Source organism: Chrysochloris asiatica, unplaced genomic scaffold (assembly GCF_000296735.1).
Source record: "Chrysochloris asiatica unplaced genomic scaffold, ChrAsi1.0 scaffold00014, whole genome shotgun sequence".
Lineage (NCBI taxonomy): Eukaryota > Metazoa > Chordata > Mammalia > Afrosoricida > Chrysochloridae > Chrysochloris > Chrysochloris asiatica.
In genome coordinates, this window is record NW_006408532.1 from 21,182,768 (window position 1) to 21,199,600 (window position 16,833).

Below are 16,833 nucleotides of genomic sequence, written 5' to 3' on the forward strand. Positions count from 1 at the left end.
CATATGCATGTGAAAGCTGGACAGTGAATAAGGAAGACTGTAGAAGAATTGATGCTTTTGAGTTATGGTGTTGGAGGAGAATATTGAAAGTGCCACGGGCTGCCAAAAGAACCAATAGTTCCGTTTTGAAAGAAATGCAGCCAGAGTGCTCCTTGGAGGCCAAGATGGCCAACCTTTGTCTCTCATAATTCAGACATATTGTCAAGAGGGATCGTCGCTGGTAAGGTGGAGGGTCAGAGAAAAAGAGGAAGACCCCCAACGAGATGGATTAGCCAAGGGGCAGCATCGATGGAGTCAAGCGTGCCAATAGTAGTGAGGTTGGCCTAGGATCAGGCAGTGTTTCGTTCTGCTGTGCTATGTCACTATGGGTCGGTACCGACTCAATGGCACCTAACAACAACAACAACAACAACAACAACAAGGCGCTCTGGTAGCATAGTAGTTACGAATCGGGCTGAGAACCACAAGGTCAGCAGTTCAAAACTACCAGCCGTTCCGTGGGAGAAAGCTGAGGCTTTCTGCTTCCATAAGGATTTACAGCCTCAGAAACCCTGTACAGGGTCACTATGAGTCGGAACCAACTCCACAGCACATAACCACCACCACCATCAAGAGCTAAGAAGTATAATCTGCTAACAACTCAAGTACACAATATGTTCTGATTACTATGGTTTGAAAGGGAGTCCAGGTGTGGTGCTGTGGGTTAATGCGACAGACTGAAGCCATTTGAATTGCAAGGTCAGCGGTTCAAGCGCACCAGCTGCTCCTAGGAAACCCTTTACAGGGTCACTATGGGTCAGAACCGACTCAATGGCACTTCACAACAACAACAATGGTATGAAAAAGAATCTTTCAGAAATAATAAATGCAGTCCCGCAGCCCCCACCCCAACTCCAAACTCCCCTTTACAGTGAAGACAACTCAGATAATCAAGAAGCTTTGTAACCCAATTCTGTAGATTCCAAAGAGCAATTCCAGAGACTGATGGCGCTTTCTCGTGACTGTCCACCTGGTGGCACTGCTGCTCCACTTGGAGACATTTTTATTCTCAAGCTAGGTGATTGGAAGAAAGGTCGATATCAAAATTGTTCCAGGGCTCAGGGTGAACGCGCCTCTATACATCAGCAAAATTTCCACAGTCGTCCTATGTGCCTAAATCAAGGTGAGTCCTGGGAAGGCTCTTTGGGATGTTATTAGTTGTCGTTATGTGCCATGGAGTCAGTTTCGACTCATAGCGACTCTATGCAGAGTTTCCGAGGCTGTAAATCTTTATGGGAGCAGAAAGCCTCGTGTTTCTCCCACAGAAGAGCTGGTAGTTTCGAACTGCTGACCTTGAGGTTCACAGCCCGATTCGTAACCACTACGCTACCAGAGCTCCTTATGTTATTAGTAAGTTCGGTCAAATTCTAGGTCATTTCAGGATCTCTCAAGTAGTTCACATTCTTCTAACTAGTGATCCTAGAGTCAATTCTGAGTCATGGAAATCCCCAGTGTATCAGAGTAGAACTGTACTCCATGGTGTTTTGAATGGCTGATTTTTCAGAAGTAGGTACCTCTGAGTGGACTTGAATCTCCAATATTTGGTTAGCTGCCAAACACATTAGCTGTTTGCACCACCCAGGGACTTTACTAAAACCCAACAGCCAATCTCACTCCCTTCCAGTCAGTTCTGCCTCGTTTTTTTTGTTGTTGTCAGGTGCCATCGAGTCGGTACCGACTCATAGCGACCCTATGCACAGCAGAACGAAACACTGCCCGATCCTGGGCCAACCTCACTCAGCGAGCCTATATAATATTCTGAAACTGTAAATCTTCATGGGAGCAGAGAACCTCAACTTTCTATGCCAGCCTTTAAGTTAGCAGCCCAATGCTTATCCCACAGTACCACCAGGGCATATGACTACTGGGTGGTAATGGTTCTAGCCCTAATAGCTGGCATTACATTTTAGATTTCAGTATTGTTGCTATTGTTGTTGTTAAGTGCCATCGAGTCAGTTCTGACTTATAGCTACTTGTATAGGGTTTCCAAGGTTGGTGGATTTGAACCACCGACCTTGCAGTTAGAAGTCCAGTATTAATCCTATGGTGCCACACCAGGACTTCTATATTAGAAGGCTAAAATTTACACTATAATTATAAGTCTTCAAATGAACTTCAGTTGCACTTTGGCTCCTTATAAAGCTGAGCCTCTTAGAGGAAGGAACAGAAAAGACAAATTTGTCAAGTGGTTCAAGAAGAGAAAGTTACTTCACAAAGCCAACTATCAAGAGCCAAAATATACACTAAAAAAAATAGCACTGCAAAGGAGTTCAGGAAAACAATACCATTCACGATAGCCACCTAAAAGATTAAATACTTGGGAATAAATCTAACCACAGAAACAAAAGACCTACACAAAGAGAACTACAAAATACTACTATAAGAATTTAAAAAAAAGATTTGAAGAAATGGAGGAATATACCCCATTTATGGACAGGAAGACTTAACATTGTGAAGATGTTAACACTACCCAAAGCAATCTATCGATATAATGCAATCCCAATAGGTTCCAACATCATTCATTAAAAAGATGGAAAAACTAATCACTAACTTTATATGGAAAGGAAAGTGACTCAGATAAGCAAAGCATTATTAAAAAGGAAGAACAAAGTAGGAGGCCTCTCACATCCCAATCTCAAAATCTACCATACAGCCTAATACTGGTACAGCAAAAGACACATAGATCAATGGAACAGTATTGAGAACCCAAAGCAAACCCATCTACCTATACTCAGTTCAGAGGACCAAAATGCATTAAATGGGTTAGAGACAGTCTCTTCAATAAATGGTGCTGGTAAAACTGGAAATCCACTTGCAGAAAAATGAAACAAGATCCTTATCTCACACCATATACAAAAACGAACTCATTGGGGATTAAAGACCAAAATGCAAAGCTAAAACAATAAAGATCATCAATGAAGAAACAGGGACAAACTTAAGGACTCTGATACACGGCATGACTACACTATCAATCATAACTGAAAACACACAAACAGAAGACAAAATAGATGACTGGAACCTCCTAATAACTTGTCCTTTATGTGCATCCAAGGATTTCACCAAAAGTAAAAAGAGAACCCACAGACTGGGAAAAAATTGGAGGCAATGACATTTCAAACTCTCCAAAATTTATAGAATACGTCAACATCTCAACAAGGAGACAATCCAATTTAAAAATGGGGAGAGGACATGAGCAGACACATCACCAAAGAAGACATTCAGGCAGCCAACAAACATATGAAGAAATTCTCATAATCATTAACTACTTGTTGTTGTTGTTAGGTGCCATGGAATCAGTACCGAACCATAGCAACCTTATGCACAGCAGAACGAAACACTGCCAGATCCTGGGCCAACCTCACAATTGTTGCCATGCTTGAGCCCACTGATGCTGCCAATCCATCTCGCTGGGGGTCTTCCTCTTTTTCTCTGACCCTCCACCCTACCAAACATGATATCCTTCTCCAGTGACTGGTCCTCCCTGACAATATGTCTGAAGTATAAGAAATGAAATTTGGCCGTCTTGTCATCCAAGGAGCACTCTGGCTACACTTTTTCCAACACAGACCTATTGGTTCTTTTGGAAGCCTATGGTGCTCGGAGCCGTTGAGGGTAGAGAACAGCTTCGATTTGCTGCTTGACACAGTTCCAGCAAATAAGAAGAGTCATCTTGCAAGACAGAGGACTCTCAGAAGTTGCTTTCTACCTTCTCTTTAGAGTAATCCTAAATTTACTTATAAAAATATATAATATGGCAATATTCACAGCCTTTCACTGTGAATTCTACAAACCTTAGGGAAAACTAGCTTATCAACAATTGCTTTCGGCTTTGGTGGATTGAGTACAAAGAGAATTGTGTAAATTACTCCTTTTCATAGAAAACCTAAGTAACTGTATTTGTGAGACCACAAACGCAGATAGCATATTAGAGCCAAGCTGACCCACCCCCATAGACCGCACCACAATCAGTCACTAGCTAGAATTCTCAAACCCCACATACAGACACCTGCGTAAACAAGCAGACAATAATGAACTTAAGTGAAGGGTAGTTTTGACTTAATAATCTACACTTCTTGCAGCAAGTAGCCAGGTTGGGCTTTATGCCACATAGCTTCTAAGCGATTTAATGAATACCTTTATTATGAAAATAATAGCACATTATGTAGGATAGAAAGTTTATAATCCTTTAGTAGAAACAAGAAGAAACAGTTTATCACATACTGGGAAAGGAGATGAAGGTCAGTCTGAACATCACAGAAGTATTTTTGTCAAGGTTGTCTAATGACCAGGTGCAAGAATGTTGTGACTAACTGTGTAATAATTCAAGAAAAGATAAAAGTGTCAATTCATGTACTGTGTAATTTTAAGTATAAAAAATAAAGACTTGCTGAGCTGGGCTGGCAGAGGCAGAAAGTAGGAGGAAGAGAAAGAGGGCAGAAGCAGCAGAGGAAAGGAGGGAGGAAGAAGGAGGCAGAGGGCAGACAGCAGAAGGCAGAAGGCAGAAGGAGGCAGAGGCAGAAGGCAGAAGCTGGAGAGAACAGCCGGACAGTACAGAAAGCTGAAAAGCCTTTCGATTGTATTCATTCATTTCTTCTTCACCGCTGATTCCGCGTATCCTCTTGTGTCCCACTACCCCTGCAGAGAGCCGGTCTCCCCGCACCATGGCACTTTCAATATTCTCCTCCAACACCATGACTCAAAACCATCAGTTCTTCTACGGTCGTCCTTATTCACTGTCCAGCTTTCACATGCATATGAGGTTATTGAAAATACCATGGCTTGGGTCAGGTGCACCTTAGTTTTCAAGCTGACATCTTTGCTCTTCAACACTTTAAAAAGGTCTTGCAAATCAAAACAGCAATGAAATATCATCTTTGTTGTTGTTGTTAAGTGCCACTGAGTTGATTCCAATCCATAGCGACCCTGTATAGGGTTTCCGAGGAGCAGCTGGTGAGCTTGAACCACCGACCTTGATGTTCAAATGACTTTGCAGTCTGATGTACTAGCACACAGTGCTACACCAGGACTCTGAACTAACATCTTACCCCACCATTAATAGCAAAGTTTAAAGTAAAAAAAAAAAACAGAAAACAACAAATGCTGTGGAAGACTGGGACCCTCCTACACTGCTAGTGAGACTATAAAATGGTGCAACCATTATATAATGCTTTCTCAAAAAGTTGTAAATAGAAATACTGTATGACCGAGCAGCAATTCCTCTACTTGGTATATATCTGCAAGAAATAAGAGCTGTGACATGAATATGCACACCCATATTCATTGCAGCACTGTTCTCAATAGCAAAATGATGGAGACAGCTTAAATGCCCATCAATAGAAGAATGGATCAACTAACTTTGGTAAATAGACACAGCGGAATACTATGCAACATTGAAGAATCACAATGGAATCTGTAAAACACCTCATAACATGGATGAACTTGGAGGATGCTACGCAGAGTGAAATTTAGTCAATCACAAAAGGTCAAATATTGTATGAGACCAATGTTATAAAAAGTCATGACAGGTTTTCTTGATAAAAGAAACATTCTATGATGGTTACAGAGGGTGGGGAAAGGAAAGTATTCGATGGCTAGAAGGTAGACGCATGTTAGCATGGGTGACAGGGTAGGCAATATACAACAAGAGAGAGGTTGGTTGAGGAAGGATGAAAAGAAGCAGGAAACAGAGGGAGGAGTGCAACAGTTAAAAGAAATAGAAATATTGTTAACTGACGGTCCATCCAGGTGATTGAAATCATTGTAATGAAGCAAAGGATATGATTTGTTGAATAAAAAGTATATTATCTGTTCTTCACTCAAAGCACAATAAAAAGTTAAAAAAAAAAAAAAGAGCAAAAATATAAAATGCCCATTTTATAATTACCTCTACACAAAGTAGATCAGAACCAGAGAGTTGACTAAGTCAATAAGTTAAGCAAAACTTTGTTGATATATTTCCCTTAGACCCCAAGGTCTTCTCTAATTCTTTTTGATTTGAGTTTCACCCTCAAAAACAGGGCAATGAGTATGGGTCACTATGGTGGTTCTCTAAAAGTTATTCTGAGAAGCTCCCAAGTTAGCAAAGAAAGCAGAGGTTTCTTAGGTAGCATAAACGTTTTACACATTCAAGCAGAGTTTCTATTACTACCTATACTTTTCTTTCAACGAATTAGGTAATCTTGGTCAAAGTTACTACTACCACAAAATGAGATCACTGTATTTACGTAGACCCAGAGCCACCACCTGTCTGTCAATTTGTCACATTGTGGTGGCATGTATGTTGCTATCGTGCCGGAAGCTATGCTACCAGTATTTCAAACACCTGTAGGGTCGTCCTTACTGGACACTTTTCAGTGGAACTTCCAGACTCAATAAACTAGTGATCTACTTGTGAACATTAGTCATAGAAAAACCCTATGGATGATAGCAGAATATTATCTGATATAGGACAGTTATGTGCCATCAAGTCGGTTCCGACTCATAGCGACTCTTTATAGGGTTTCTGAGGCTGTTAATCTTTACAATGGAGTCCTAGTATGTCACCATAGGCTAAGCATTCGACCTCAAGGTCGGTTTGAACCACAGGTGAGCTGTTCAAACTCACCAGTCACTTCTCAGAAACCCAATACTGGTTCACTATAAGTCGGAACCAACTCAACGACACATAGCCAACAATATCAGAAGTATTCTGCCAACATCTATAGGATTTTTAATGACTGATTTTCACAAGTAGATCACCAGCCCTTTCTTCCTAGTTTATTTAGTCTGGAAGCTCCACTGAAAATCTTCACAGGAATAGAAAGCTTCATCTTTCTCCCATGGAGCAACTGATAGATTAGAACTGCTGATCTTGCTGTTTTGCAGCCCAACATGTTTTGCAGCCCAACACCACCCAGGCTCCACTGTCGGATACAGTGCTGGGACTGTAGGTTGAAAGGTAATATACATAATAGCCTCAACATTTGACCCACATTATGAGAATGACACAGGATCCAGCCAGAGCCGACACTATGACATCTAACATTAACAGAGCATCAGCTGATATTCTATTAGCAACTGGCTCCAAGTCTTCCATCTTGAGCCAAGAATTTTATTTACAATGTTTGAGTGTTTTCATTTTGAATTGTCACTATTTACTCTCTCTCTCTCCCTCCTGCCCCACCATTAAAAACTTACTTAATCCAACATCACCTTCTTCTTGGTCATTTGGACCTTGATGATGGCAAAGGCGGCGGATGAGGAGGCCCAGGTGACTCAGCAGAATGAAAGGAGGAGGCAGCCAAGGCTTCTCGTGGAAGGTCATAATGTAGCGATAGCGATTGTATTTCCACAGTTTATCTGACATGGACTTCATATCCATGTAAACATTGCTGCAAGTTGTAGGAAGAGAGGGTCAATGTTATAGTACAACATCCTGAAACATAGCCATTAGATTCTTTAGTTTCCAACTTCTAGCACCGAGTCACTTGATATTACCAAGCAGTTAGCCAATGAAAATAATACCCACTGGGTTTACAATTCTAATTCCACCTAACAAAACCCACGAATCACTTTCTACAAGAAATATACTCATCAGAATAATGACAAAAGGCATTATTAGAAAGAAAATAAGCTAGCATTTTTTAAGCCATGAATGGAAATACCCCCCTGGAACTCAGCACTATGCTTGACTCAGCATCTCTTGATCATAAGAGAAGATCATTGTCAGTCCATAATTCATCCTTCATGGTAAACAGCTTTATTATCCATCTATATCACCAACTTTATGAAGCTGTATTGTCAAATATTGTTGTTGTTAAGCACCGTTGAGTCGGTTGTGATTCATAGCGACCTTGTATAGGGTTTCCAAGGAGTGGGTGGTGAGTTTGAACCCCAACCTTGTGGTTCAAACCCACCTTGAATTACTACCTTAAAAACCCAAATGAAGCAGTATTCATGAAGAGACAACAATGAAGAATCAATTCATCCTAATCAATGAACAGAGCTTCTATTTAGATGTTAAATTCACTTTTAGACTCACTTTACATTACAAGTCACCCACATTAACAGGCCACTTTGGGTTTTCTCTTTAATTATTATCTTGATGATAATATGAAGATGGTAGAATAAATATTAATATTACAGAACTTGACCTGGGACTTGTGGTATGTAGTGGTTACTCTAAAACAACATATCATCCATAACTACTTGGTTTTGCTGTTAGGTACCATAGAGTCGTTTCCTACTCATAGCAACCCTGTGTACAAAAGAATGAAACTGCCCAATGCTACGCCATCTTCACAATGGCTCCTACATTTGAACCCATTTTGCAGTCTCTGCTTCAATTCATCTTGTTGAAGGTCTTCCTTTTTTTTCACCGACCCTCTGCTTTATCACACATGATGTCCGTTTCCAGGGACTGGTCCCTCCTGATGACATGTCCAAAGTACATGAGATGAAGTCTCATCATCTTTGCTTCTAAGAAGCAGCATGACTGTACTTCAGCCAACACATATTTGTTTGTTCTTCTGGCAGTCCATCATATATTTAATGTTCATATTCCTCACCATCACCATAATTCAAAGGCATCAATTCTTCTACAGTCTTCTTTATTCATTGCCCATGCATAATGAGACATTTGCAAACGTGATGACTTAGTTCAGGTACACCTTCCTCTTCAAAGTAACATCTTTGCTTTTTAACAATTTAATTGGATCTTTTGCAACAGTTTTGTCCAATACAATACCTCCTTTGATTACCTGACTGCTACTTCCCTGGGTGTTAATTATGGATCCAAGTAAAATGAAATTCTTGACAACACTAATCTTTTCCTGCTTATCATGATGTGTATTGGTTCCATTATAAGGATTTTTGTTTTCTTTACCTTGTTGTTGTTGTTGTTGTTTGGTGTCATTGAGTTGGCACTGAGTGATAGCAATCCTACGCACAACAGAACAAAACACTGCCCAATCTTGGGCCAATCTCACAATTGTTGCCATGCTTGAGCCCACTGATGCTGCCACTTTGCCAATCCATCTTGCTGGGGGGTCTTCCTCTTTTTCTCTGACCCTCCACCTTACCAAACACGATATCCTTCTCCAATGACTGGTCCCTCCTGATAACATTTCCAAAGTATGAGAGACGAAGTTTGGCCATCCTGGCCTCCAAGGAGCACTCTGGCTGCACTTCTTCCAACACAGATCTGTTGGTTCTTTTGGCAGCCCACGACACTTTCAACATTCTCCTCCAACACCATAACTCAAAAGCATCAATTCTTCTATGGTCTTCCTTATTCACTGTCCAGCTTTTGCATGCATATGAGGTTATTGAAAATACCATGGCTTAGTCAGGCGCACCTTAGTCCTCAAGCTGACATCTTTTACATTAGACATTTTTACGTTACATTTCTTTATGTTAGAAGGCTGTAATCTTTGATCTTCATCAGTAAATACTTCAAGTCCTCTTCACTTTGGGGGAGCAAGGTTGTGTCATCTGCATATTGCAAGTTATTGATGAGTTTTCCTCCAATTCTAATGCTGCATCCTTCATATAGTTCAGTTCTTGATTTATTTGCTCAGCATAGAGATTAAATAAGTATCGTGAAAGGACACAACCAAGGCACACACCTCTCCTGATTTCAAACTATGCAGTATTTTCTTGTTCTGTTCGAACAACTGCCTCATGGTCTATGTACAGGTTCCTCATGAGCACAGTGAAATGTTCTGGAATACCCATTCTTTGCAATGGCATCTATAGTTTGTTATGATCTTTTGCAGAGTCAATGAAAAACAGGTCAATACATTTGAACCCATCCTGGTCTTCGCTGCTTCCAATCAAGATCCATCTGATATCATCAGTGATATCCATTATTCCATGTTTTCTTCCAAATCCAGTTTGAACTTCTGGTAGTTCCCTGTCAGTGCACCACTACAACAGAGTTTTGATTATCTTCAGCAAAATTTTACTTGCATGTGAGAATAATGATATTCTTCGAAAATTTTTGCATTCTGTTGAATTCTTTCTTTGGAATGGGCACTGATTTAGAACTCTTCCAGTAGGTTGTCAAGAAGCTGTCTTCCAAATTTCTTAGCACAGAAGAATGAGCACCTCTAGCATTACATCCATGTGTTGAAACATCTTAAATAGTATCCCATCAATTCCTGGAGCTTTGTGTGTTGCCAATGCCCTCCATGCACCTTGGGCTTCTTCCTTCAATACCATCAGCTTTTGATCGTATGCCTCCTACCACATGGTATAATATCAACCATTTCTTTTTGGTACAATGACTCTGTGTATTCCTTCCATCTTCTTTAGATACTTTCTGCAAGGGTCAACAATTCGCTTGTAGAATCTTTCAATATTATAACTACACGCTTTTTCAATTTTTCTTCAGTTCTTTCGGCTCTCTAGATGTTGTGTTATTATTGTTAGGTGTTAAGACACTTGTGATTTTATAGTGATGGAAAACGCAACTCTGAATTGGGTGGAGGCTGTGCAGACTGGCCAAAGCAAATGATGTCATTAAGATGTATGGAACAACAAAAAAAACTTTCTGATAATTGCTATAGCATATATAATTTTGCAACAATAACAACAGCAACCAAAATATATTTGTATGGGTTTATGTGTATGCATGCAAGCAGATATGTCTATAGTTGTGCAAATGTGAGTGTATATATAACTGTGTTGTGTGCATATGCATATCTGTGTGTATGCATATTTATTCACATATACAATACAGCACATAGGGGGCACTGTTCAGATACTTCTTGGTGGTAGTGGCTGTGTGCTGTCAAGCCGGTTCTAACTCACAGAATTCCTATGCAGAGTTTCCAAAGCTGTAAATCTTTACAAGAACAGAAAGTCTCATTTTTCTTCCACAGAGTGACTGGTAAATTTGAACTGCTGACCTTGCAGTTAGCAGCACAATGTGTAGCTCACTGTGATACCAGAGGTCCTTAGATATTTCTTAGACATAACCAAATACCTCACAAGGTTGGTTTTCTGGGTGTGGAGGGTTAGAACCATAGTTCTGTGGGACAACTCAGTCAATTGGTATAATATAGATGGTAACATTTACGCACTATATCCTACTCTATTAGTAATGTCTGGTGTCTGAAAAGCTTGTGAGCAGCCCTCTAAGATTCAACTATTGGTCTCTACTCGTATGGAATAAAAGATATAGAAGGAAAGCCAAGACTTAGAGGAGGACTACAGGACTGTCTATACAAACCAAGGCTTCATCTACCCTAAGACCAGAAGGACTAGATGGTGCCCAGCTGCGAATACTGATGATCCTTTCAGCGCCAAAGTAGATGAATCTGATCGAATGGGAGAAAAAAGTGGAAGCTAACCTCAAATTCTTTTTTTGAAAAAATTCAGAATGACTGGACTGGCTGAGACCAGAGGACTCACTAAAACTACTGCCCTGAGATATTCCTTAAACACTGAACTGAAAATATATCGAAGTCACGTTGTAACTAAACAACAGATAGGCTCACCAAATACAGAATATAATCCATTAGCTCTGATTCTCTTAAAAAGTCACCTATATGAGATCAAATAATCAACTATATTTTTTTAAAAAAGAAAAGATGAGAAAGTAAGTGGGAAGGGAAACTAGATTACTAGAAACAGAACAATGAGAATATTCAAACGTGCATGTATCATAAACAATGTAATCAATGTCACTGTACAGTTCATGTAAAAATTCTTGAACAGGAACTTAATGTGCTGTGCAAACCAAAAACACAGTAAAATTTGATTTGAGTATATATTTTTTAATCATCTTAAGAGAACTTGTTAGAAATACAAATTATTGGGACTCATCTCAGACATACTGAAACTTAATTATAGCAATGGAACCAAGTGGTTCCCAGACTTCATTGTTCATGAGAAGCCATGGAGGTGGTTCTCATGAACAATAAAGTCTGGGAACCACTTGGTTACATAGGTGTACTATTAAGGAACCCTAGTGGTTCTATGGCTTAGACATCGATCTGTTAACCATAAGGTCCAGAGTTCTACGGGAGAAATATCACTGTCTGCTCTGTAGAGATTTACAGACTCAGAAACCCCACAGCGAGTCACTATGAGTTGAAATCTACTCTGTGGCAATGTGATTTGTTTAGTTTGGTTTGGCGTTGTACCTCTAAGTGCAGCTACAGTTTATTGACCAGCAGGTGGCAGTCTTCACAATGTATTCCTGGTACTTCTTAATAACTGGCATAAAGAAGTACTTGATGCATTTGAGTTATGGTGTTGAAGAATATTAAAAGTAGCATGGATAGCCAGAAGAACAAACAAATTGTCTTGCAAGAAGTATACAGCCAGAATGCTCCTTAGAAGCCAGGAGGGCCAGACTTCATCTCTCATACTATGGACATATTATCAGGAGGGACCATTCCCTGCAAAATGACATCATACTTGATAAAGTGGAGGGTCAAAGAAAAAGAGGAAGACCCCCAATGAGATGGAGATTCATGGTGGCAGCAGCAATGGGCTCAAGTGTAGCGACAACTGTGAGGATGGTACCGGACCGGGCAGTACTTCGTTCTGTTGTGTATGTTGTTGTTGTGATGTACCATGGAGTCGGTTCCGACTCACAGTGACCCCGTACAGGGTTTCCGAGGCTGTAAATCTTTACAGGAGCAGAATGCCTCACCTTTCTCCCATGGAACCGCTGGTAGTTTCGAACTGCTGACCTTGAGGTTCGCAGCCTGACTCGTAACCACTATGCTACCAGAGCGCCTTTTTTCTGTTGTATATAGGGTCAGTATAAGTTGGAACAGACTTGACCACACCTGACAACAACAACATAAAGAAGTCCAGGTATGACACTGTAGGATAAGCAGTAGACTACTAACCGTACGATTCAAACCCACCAGCCACTCCTCGGAAACTCTATACAGGGTCGCTATTAGTTGGGACTAAACATAACAACATAAAGAATTCATCCAGTAAAGAGTCCTTGGTCTAGTAATGAGTCCTAGGCTCCCTCTCCTTGTTTGGTTCTCTGTAGTAAGAAGGTTGGCCTGTGTAAAGATTTCTCATCCCCACTGGACACCTGATTTTTCTTGAGAAAGCATCATACACATCGTATTATCAGAAACATTAGAAAAACATCTGGGGGGGAAAAATCCTGGACACTAATAAAAGTTATAAATCCATAAAATGGTAAGCCTAAGAGAAATGAAAAGCATCGTGTAATCTAACAGCAAATAGGACATTTATATCCACTCCATAACAACACAGCAATCAGATGTTAAGTATTCTCATTTCTTCCATCCCACTCCAGCCCTTGTGTTCTCTACTTCATTCATCTAGATTCCATGCATTGGTATTCCTTCTTATCTTATCATAACAACAGTGTTATGCTGTTGTTGTTGTTGTGTGCCGTGGAGTCAGTTCCGACTCACAGTGACCCTGAACAGGGTTTCCGAGGCTGTAAATCTTTACAGGAACAGAATGCCTCATCTTTCTCCCGTGGAACAGCTGGTAGTTTCAAACTGCTGACCATGAGATTAGAAGCCCAATTCATAACCACCATAAATCAATGTCTAGCACAGTGCATGGCACATAAGAAACATTCAGCAAATGCTACCTTCTGTTCATCACCTCACTTGATTTCTTTCATCCATTAAGCTAATACATATCACATTCTTTCAGACCGTGCTGAAAATAAATGCATGAGCAAAAAGACGAAAATACTCGCTGGAGTGGAGTTTATATTGCAGTAGATGAGCTGAATAAGCAGAAAAATATAATATACAAATAAATTATAAATATATTTGTATACATAATACAAGTGAGCATAAACTTTGTTTTAACTGTAAAAAGGGAGAGTAGGCATGCCAATGAGATCACATTTTAAATAAAATCTTAAGATTGTTGTTGTTGTTAGGTAGCATCAGGTCAGTTCTGACTCATAGCGACTCTATACACAACAGAACGCCACACTGCCCAGTCCTACACCATCCTCACATTTACTGTTATGTTTGAGCCCACTGCTGCCACTGTGACAATCCATCATCCCCCGTTTTTGTTGACCCTCCACTTTACCAAACATTATGTACTTCTCCAGGGACTGACCCTCTCAACGTGTCCAAAGATTCAGAAATACCCTTTTCCAGGAACTGAACCCTTCTGACAACATGTGCAAAGATCCTGGCTTCTAAGGAGCTTTCTGGCAATGGTGGTGATGGTGATGTGCCATAAAGTCGGTTCCAATTCATAGCGACCCGGTACAGGGTTTCCAAGGCTATAAATCTTTATGGGAGCAGAAAATCTCATCTTTCACCCTCAGAACAGCTGGTAGTTTCGAACTGCTGACCTTGAGGTTAGCAGCCCAATTCATAACCACTACACTACCAGAGCTCCTTTTTCTGGCTATACTTCACCCAAAACAGATTTGTTTGCTCTTCTGGCAGTCCATGGTACTTTCAATATTCTATTCTTCACCAACATCATAATTCAAATGTATTAGTCCTTCTCATTGGTCTTATTTACTCATTGGCCAACTTTCACATGGATATGAAGCTACTATGGTTTGGGTCAGGGACACTTTAGTCCTCAAGCTGATATCTTTGGTCTTTAACACTTTGCATTATCTCAGGTTGTTAATGAAGCTTCCTCCAATCCTGATGCCACATTCTTCATATAATCCAGCTTCTTAGGATTATTTATTCAGTCTAAATATTGAATACATCTGGTGAAAGAATACAAGCCTGGTGCACACCTTTCCTGATTTTAAACCATTCAGTATTCCCTTGTTCTGTTATAATGACTGCCTCCTGGTCTGTGTACAGTTTCCTCATGAGCACCATAAAGTGTTCTGCAATTCCCAATCTTCACATTGTTATCCATAGTTTCTTATGGTTCACAAGGTCGAATGCCTCTCTATAGTCAATAAAGTACAGGTAGCCATCTTTCTGGTATTCCCTGCTTTCAACCAAGATCCATCCTTTGTTCCACATACTCTTGCGGATTTGGCTTGAATTTTTGACAGCTCCTTGTCAATGTTTTGTAATTATCTTCAGAAAATTTTACTTGCATGTGGTATTAATAATATTGTTCAATGATGTCCACATTCCGATGTGTCACCTTTCTTTGCAGTGGGCACAAATATGAACCTGTTTCCATCAATTGGCCAGGTAGCTGCTGTCTTCCAAATTTCTTGGTAGAGAAGAGAGAGCGCTTTCAAGATTGCACCAGTTTGCTGAAATATTTCAATTTGTATTCCAGCAATTCCTAGAGCCTTGTTTTCAATCAATACCTTCAGTATAGCTTGGACTTCTTCTTTCAATACTGTTGGTTCTTAATCATATGTTACCTCTTGAAATGGTTGAGCATTGACCAAATCTTTTTGGTACAGTGACCCTGTGCATTCCTTCCAACTTCTTTAGATGCTTTCTTCATCATTCAATACTTTGTGCAGGTTGTTGTTGTTAAGTGCCATCCAGTCAGTTCCGACTCATAACAATCCTGTTATTGGGTTTCTGAGGAGCAGCTGGTGAGCTTGAATGCTGACCTTTCAGTTCAAATTGACCTTGCAGTCCAGCGCAATAACCCACAGGACCACACCAGCACTCCATTTTGTTCATATAATCCTCCAATATTTCCAGTCAAGTCTTGAATTCTTTTCAGTTCTTTCAGCTTGAGAAATGCTGAGTGTGTTGTTCTCCTTTGGTTTTCTAACTCTATCTTTGTACATTTCAGTATAATACTTGGGTTTGCCTTCTCAAGCTGCCTTTTGAATTATTTGTTCAACTCTTTTACTTCCTCATTTCTTCCAGTTGCTCTAGCTTGTCTAAACTTAAGAGTCTAGTGCAGTGCTATAGAACCAGCACTGGATTGTGAACCCAATTTCAGCAATTCAAACCCACCAATTGCTCCTCGGAAACCCTATGAGTCTGAATTGACTCGACGGCACTGAACAACAATAAACTTAACAGCAGCTTCAGTCTCTTCTGACATCCATTTTGGTCTTGTCTTTCTTTCCTGTCGTTTCAGAGCCTTTTGCTGGCTTCATGTATGATGTTCTTGATATCATCTTACATCTCTTCCAGTCTCGCATCACGAGTGTCTAATGAATGAACTCTGTTCTTGAACTGTTCTCTAAGTACAGGTGGGATGTAGTCAAGGTCATGTTTTGGCTTTCATGGACTTGTTTCCATGTTCTTCAGCTTCAGCTTGAACTTGGATCTGAGCAATTGACAGTCTTTTCCACAGTTGGCCCCTGGCCTTGTTTTGGCTAATGACACTGAGCTTCTCCATCACCTCTTACCATGGATGTAGTCCATTTGAATCCTGTGTGTTCCATCAGGTGAGGCCCCCGTGTTTAGTACGTTTTATGCTGCTAACAAAAGGTATTTGCAATGAGCGATTTGTTAGTCTTGCAAATGTCTACCACGCACTCTCCAGATTAAGCATATTTAAGAAGATGGATGACATTGAACAAAAACTTGAAGGGAGTAAGGGAATGAGTCACATTCATATCAGAGGAGAAGAACATTCCAGACAAAGGAAACAGCAAGTACAAATGTATCTGTGTTGTTTTAAAACTTGTGAGGGGTTGGTATGATGGACAACAAGAAGTGAGGAGCAGAGGTTTTAGAAGCAGCAGTGAAGCCAAATCACATAGGCTCCTAGAATCATCATAGAAACACTGGATATTATCCAAAAGGAAATGGGGAACTACGGAAGAGTTTGGAGCAGAAGAGTGACATCTGACGTAAGTTTCTAAAGGATGATTTGAGTTCCTGGGTTGAGAACAGACTAGAGTGGACAAACTCATGAAAGCAGTGGAATGGTTAG

General features: G+C 40.3%; 1 protein-coding gene across 1 annotated transcript in view; it reads right to left on the minus strand.

The window, feature by feature from the left end:
- TRPM6 (transient receptor potential cation channel, subfamily M, member 6) overlaps window positions 1–16,833 on the minus strand; it is a 178,452-nt gene that overhangs the window by 67,998 nt on the left and 93,621 nt on the right. The window contains exon 23 of the mRNA XM_006835005.1: window positions 7,216–7,409. Coding sequence (XP_006835068.1) covers window positions 7,216–7,409 — 194 coding nt within the window. The remainder of the gene's footprint in view (window positions 1–7,215; window positions 7,410–16,833) is intronic.